The sequence below is a fragment of the Sprattus sprattus genome (assembly GCF_963457725.1).
Source record: "Sprattus sprattus genome assembly, chromosome: 3".
NCBI lineage: Eukaryota > Metazoa > Chordata > Actinopteri > Clupeiformes > Clupeidae > Sprattus > Sprattus sprattus.
This window is the reverse complement of record NC_137922.1, coordinates 6,731,070-6,735,855: the sequence shown is the minus strand read 5'-3', so window position 1 is coordinate 6,735,855 and position 4,786 is coordinate 6,731,070. Positions and strand designations below refer to the sequence as shown.

Sequence of the window (4,786 nt, the reverse complement as noted above, 5' to 3'; positions counted from 1 at the left end):
GCTGTAGGCCACGCACCTGCTCTAGTCTCTCAGCCCCAAACATCACCACAGCCCAACCGCCCCAGCCAGTGTCACCTCCTCCTCCTCCTCCTCTTCCTCATCACGCCCTGCAGTCACCTCCTCCGCATCATTATCCTCCTCATCCCCTGGCTCGCATATCCTCTGTGGAACCCTCAGAATAACACTAGGTAAATTAACGTTTGCCTGTCAAGTCGTTTGTATAGAACATGGACTGGTTAATGTAAATGTAGCCTACCTGTCTCCAAAACCGCTGGTTTGGGTATTGGGTAATACTAATAATTTATAAATAGACTAGGCATATCGATTTTTTTTTTTTGCAGTCTGACTGCTATTAGGAGCTAGCTAGCTTCAGTTTGCAAAGCCTTACTTACTGTTTAGATGTTCGATGTTGCTCAACACATATTTAAGCAATAACATAGTTAACAGTGTGTAAAAGGTTATGCCAAGCAGAGCTACAGCCTGTCCTTGCCCGCACGCCATTGCTCAGCGTGTAGTATCTGACCTCTTGTGGTCAAAACTGGTATATCATATGAAGCTGTCTCGGACTTAATACCTTATACTTTTCCATTAGATTTTACCTTGACAATTGCGACCATGTCATATCTGTCTCTAGTTCTTTGATGCGTTTAATGAAAGTTTAACGACTTGTGGTTTTTTGGTTTGTTTTCTTGAATTCTGAACAATGAGGGTGGAGACTGGACGTGCGTGTATCTGTGCGTCTTCTGTTTTATCAGGAAGTGTTCGGATTGCGTTTGCTTACGTACATTTGGGGTTTCTCTTTGGAGATGTTAGAATAACCTAGCACATTGTCCCAAATAGTTCAACAGCTCAGCAGTTATTCTGTAATACGATACATCGATATAGCCTTGGTAAATATTGTTAGTAATACGTAGCAATACGTAGATTATCATTATACAGGTATAAGATAGTACAAATATTGGGTTTCGTATGGCATTTATGTCCACAAGCAGTTATTCTTTAATGTTATATTAATGCGATTTGTGTGTTCTCAATTTACAGTGATGGGGACAAATCCTAAAATATTGGTATTGGGTGCCGGGCTTGCTGGAATAGGCGCAGCTACCAAACTGTTGAATCTGGGATTCAAAGATGTAACAATAATTGAGGCGTCTGGACTGGCTGGAGGGAGACTAGCCAAGGAGTGTCTTGGTGAGTGTGAAAACAATTAAGTTTTCTTGTCCCAATATGAAGAGAGTTCATTTATATGAAATGTTTAATCAGTAGTGATGTGGTCGTAGGCTCTTTACTTTGTACAACAACAAACCAGTTCAAGTTTCACTTCTGTACTTAAATTAATTGTCAGCATAATTGTTATGTCAAATGATTTGCTCAACATCCTGTGTAATACAAAACAAGTATTCCTGCAATGAAATTAATATGTATGAGTAAACTTTTTCTTACTATTCTTACCATTTCTCCATGTCATAGAATTCGAAGGAATTTCGAAATCTGTGATTCATATATTGTCTATTCTGTTCTATTCTACTCTTCTATTCTACTTGTTGTATTCTGTTCTGATCTACTCTATTCTATTCTGTTCTATTGTCCACAGGCAAGTCTTGGGTAGACACAGGAGCCCAGTACATCCACGGAGCCTCGGAGGCGAACCCAGTGTTCTGTCTGATGAGGCAGCATGGCCTGTTGGGTGATGTTGTGACTGAGGAGGGCACTGACCTCATGTTCCACAGCAAGGGACACAGCATCAGCGAGGACTTTGGCAGTCGTGTGTATGAGGCAGGGGAGCGCATCATCAGACAACTCCACAAGGGGAACCCTGGGAAAAACATGGGTGATTACTTTGCTGAGAAATCTCTGGATCTAGCTAAGAGCTGGAAGAGCAGTAGCGAGGACAAAGACGATGTCCCGAGTATTCTGTCTCTGGTCGGGAAGAGTCTAATGATAGACACTGGTGCACCAGCACTCAGAAGTGTAGCGCTTGACTCCTGGCAGTACTACACCAACATGGGAGAGGACCTTGACATTGGGGGGTGAGTTGAATCTTTGGGATAATAATTTTACATCCTGTGTTACATCAGCAAAGTAATACCCCTTTTACAGACCCTGCTGTGTGATTTTTGTGTTTTAGGAAGATGTTTAATGTGACTGAAAAACTCTTGGTAGACTTCCCTAAAGAGCGCCTGCTGCTGAATAGACCCGTGATTAAAATCAATTGGAATGGCTGCTTCTGTGGAGATGCTGGCCGTCTCTACCCTGTTTGCATAGAGTGTGAAAGTGGAGAGAAGTTTCTTTGCGATCATGTGGTGGTTACTATCTCACTTGGTAAGCCGACGTTTCTTTGCCTCCCCTTAGAGTAGTTAACATAGCTGTGTTCACACGGCCCAGAGGATGATACTAGCATATTTGTTTTGTGGCCTCATAAGTGCCTCATAATATCCCCATGGCGGTTTTATCACAGAATACCCTTTACTGTCCATCTTTCAGCAGTGTACCTTAGCTGCTTAACACATAATGCTATCCTCATTGCAATCCTCCTTCAAAATCGATTTATTTATTTTCTCTCATGAACTGAGATGATCTGTTCTGAAAATCTGAATATGAAGGTTTTCTGAGCCATTGATTCTCATTGAGGCTCTCAGTTTTGAGACTTCTGTTTCTTTGACCTGAACAGGCTGTTTGAAAGCTGCACCAACAACCATGTTCGACCCTCAGCTCCCAGAGGACAAGAGGGAGGCCATAGACACACTTGGTTTTGGCTGCATCAACAAGATCTTCCTGCAGTATGAGGAGGCCTTCTGGGAGAGGGATGCAGGAAGCATCAGTCTGCTCTGGGAGGACGAGACCCCGGCGTCCTTATCCACAGACGCCACCCAGTGGCAGAAGAATATACAGCTTTTCACTGTCATGAGACCAAGAGAGAAGTGAGTTCTCTGATTACAATGTAAAGATAGTGTATATCAAATACAGTGTTCAAATATCAGATGTATTCTTGTTACTGACCTGCAGTGTGCTATTCATACCTCAAGGTTTGGAAATGTTTTGATTGGCTGGTGTTCGGGGAATGTGGCACAGCATGTTGAAACCATGACAGAGGCCGAACTCTCAGCCGCCATCACCAGTAACTTCAGGAAGTTTATGGGTAAGCATGCAGCTTTTCAAATGACGGGGTCACATATGATGTTACGAAAAGAGTTTTTTTTTAAGGGGGCAAAAAAAGCTTGTCTCCAAAATTCAGCTGGGCTCAGTAATTATCATCAGAAAATAATTGGATGGAAATTTGCTGAGACAGGCATCCCTACCTGACAGTGTGTTTGTAGAACATTAAAGGAAGAGGGTGTATTTTTCAGTCTATGTTTGGGGGAAGTAAACAAGAGGTACTGTGAACAGCATTACTAAACGCTGACAGTGTTTTTAACCATTACAGAGAAATTTGGAAAAACTCCTTTGTAAATCAAAAGCTCAAAAAGCAGAACTCAAGTACATTTTTGTTTTTCATTTGTAGTCACAAAATGCTGAACCTATTTGGTCACATATCATGATCACTTTAGAGAGACAAAAATCAGTGACAAACCAATGCATGTGTTTCCAAGGCAACCCTAACATTCCCTGTCCTAAGACGGTTTTATGCACAAAATGGCACGGTAAGGCATTCATCCAAGGAGCATACACCTATATCCCAGTTGGCGTGGATGGTGTGATCATGGACAAGTTGGCTCGTCCTCTGTCAAGCATGAAAAGCTCCAATGAGGTAAATACATTACAATAACACTAAACGCCTCTCAATAACAATTATTTACCAGGTGACAATGAAGCCTAATGTTAGAACTGAGCTTCTTCACACTTTTAAAGGCTTCATTCCAGTTTAAAAAGTGGTTTGTGAAAGTTTGCCTCTGACCAGAAGTGTACAAGACAATCGTGTTCATTAACGACTAAAAGCCTGAATGACTTGAAGTATGTGCCCCCCCCCCCCCCCCCCCCCCCCCCCCCCCCTCAGGATCTCCAAGTGCTCTTTGCCGGGGAGGCCACGATGAAGAGCCTCTATGGGACCGTACAGGGAGCTCTGCTCTCCGGCAATAGGGAGGCTGACAGGCTCTCACAGCATTATGGAAGACCAGCACCTCCTTCAACTCCATGCTCTTCTTCTGTGGCAACATAACTCAGAACTCATAACTGTTTATTTGACAGCAACAACATTAGTACAATTTTACGGATGGAATAGCAAACAATAAATTAGATACATAAAATAAACAAAGAAATTAGATGAGTGTATAGAAAAGTATATGATGCTGTCGGGAGAATCCTATAAGGCTACATATTGTGCCGCTATCATAGGATCCACCCAGAGTAGTTAATTGCTATTAAATAAATTAATATTATTACAAATAAAAATAGCTTAGTTGCAAACATAGCAATGTTCTGTTGTACAGCTGGCAGAATATTTGGAAATGAGGTGGGCTTTTGAATACCGGGTTAATCCTTCAAGGCTATGTGTAGTGAGTTTGTCTGTCATGCATGTGTCTAAGTGTGTCAGTAAATATGGATTATGATGTCTGATATAATGTTTGTAGGCAGCAGTCCTGCAAATAGGGGTGTTAAGTTTAAGATGGTGCCTTGTGTTATAGTTATGACAGGATGCATTTTGAGTGAACATGTTCAGGAAATAAGCAGGGAGGTTATTGTTTAAGAACTTGTGGTAGAATTTCAGGCACTGTATTATGTAGATATCATCTAATTTTAATTGATTTAACCGTATGAAAATTGGCTCAGTATGCTCATTATATTTGCT

General features: G+C 41.7%; 1 protein-coding gene across 1 annotated transcript; it reads left to right on the top strand.

The window, feature by feature from the left end:
• Positions 1-1,043: 1,043 nt before the first annotated feature.
• On the top strand, positions 1,044-4,156 carry paox1 (polyamine oxidase (exo-N4-amino) 1; the record flags this gene model as incomplete). Its single annotated transcript, XM_080836086.1, has 7 exons — positions 1,044-1,191; positions 1,595-2,030; positions 2,129-2,322; positions 2,672-2,921; positions 3,027-3,139; positions 3,591-3,748; positions 3,995-4,156. The coding sequence occupies 7 exons, from the start codon at positions 1,044-1,046 to the stop codon at positions 4,154-4,156; spliced, it is 1,461 nt and encodes a 486-aa protein (XP_080692212.1).
• Positions 4,157-4,786: the final 630 nt, after the last annotated feature.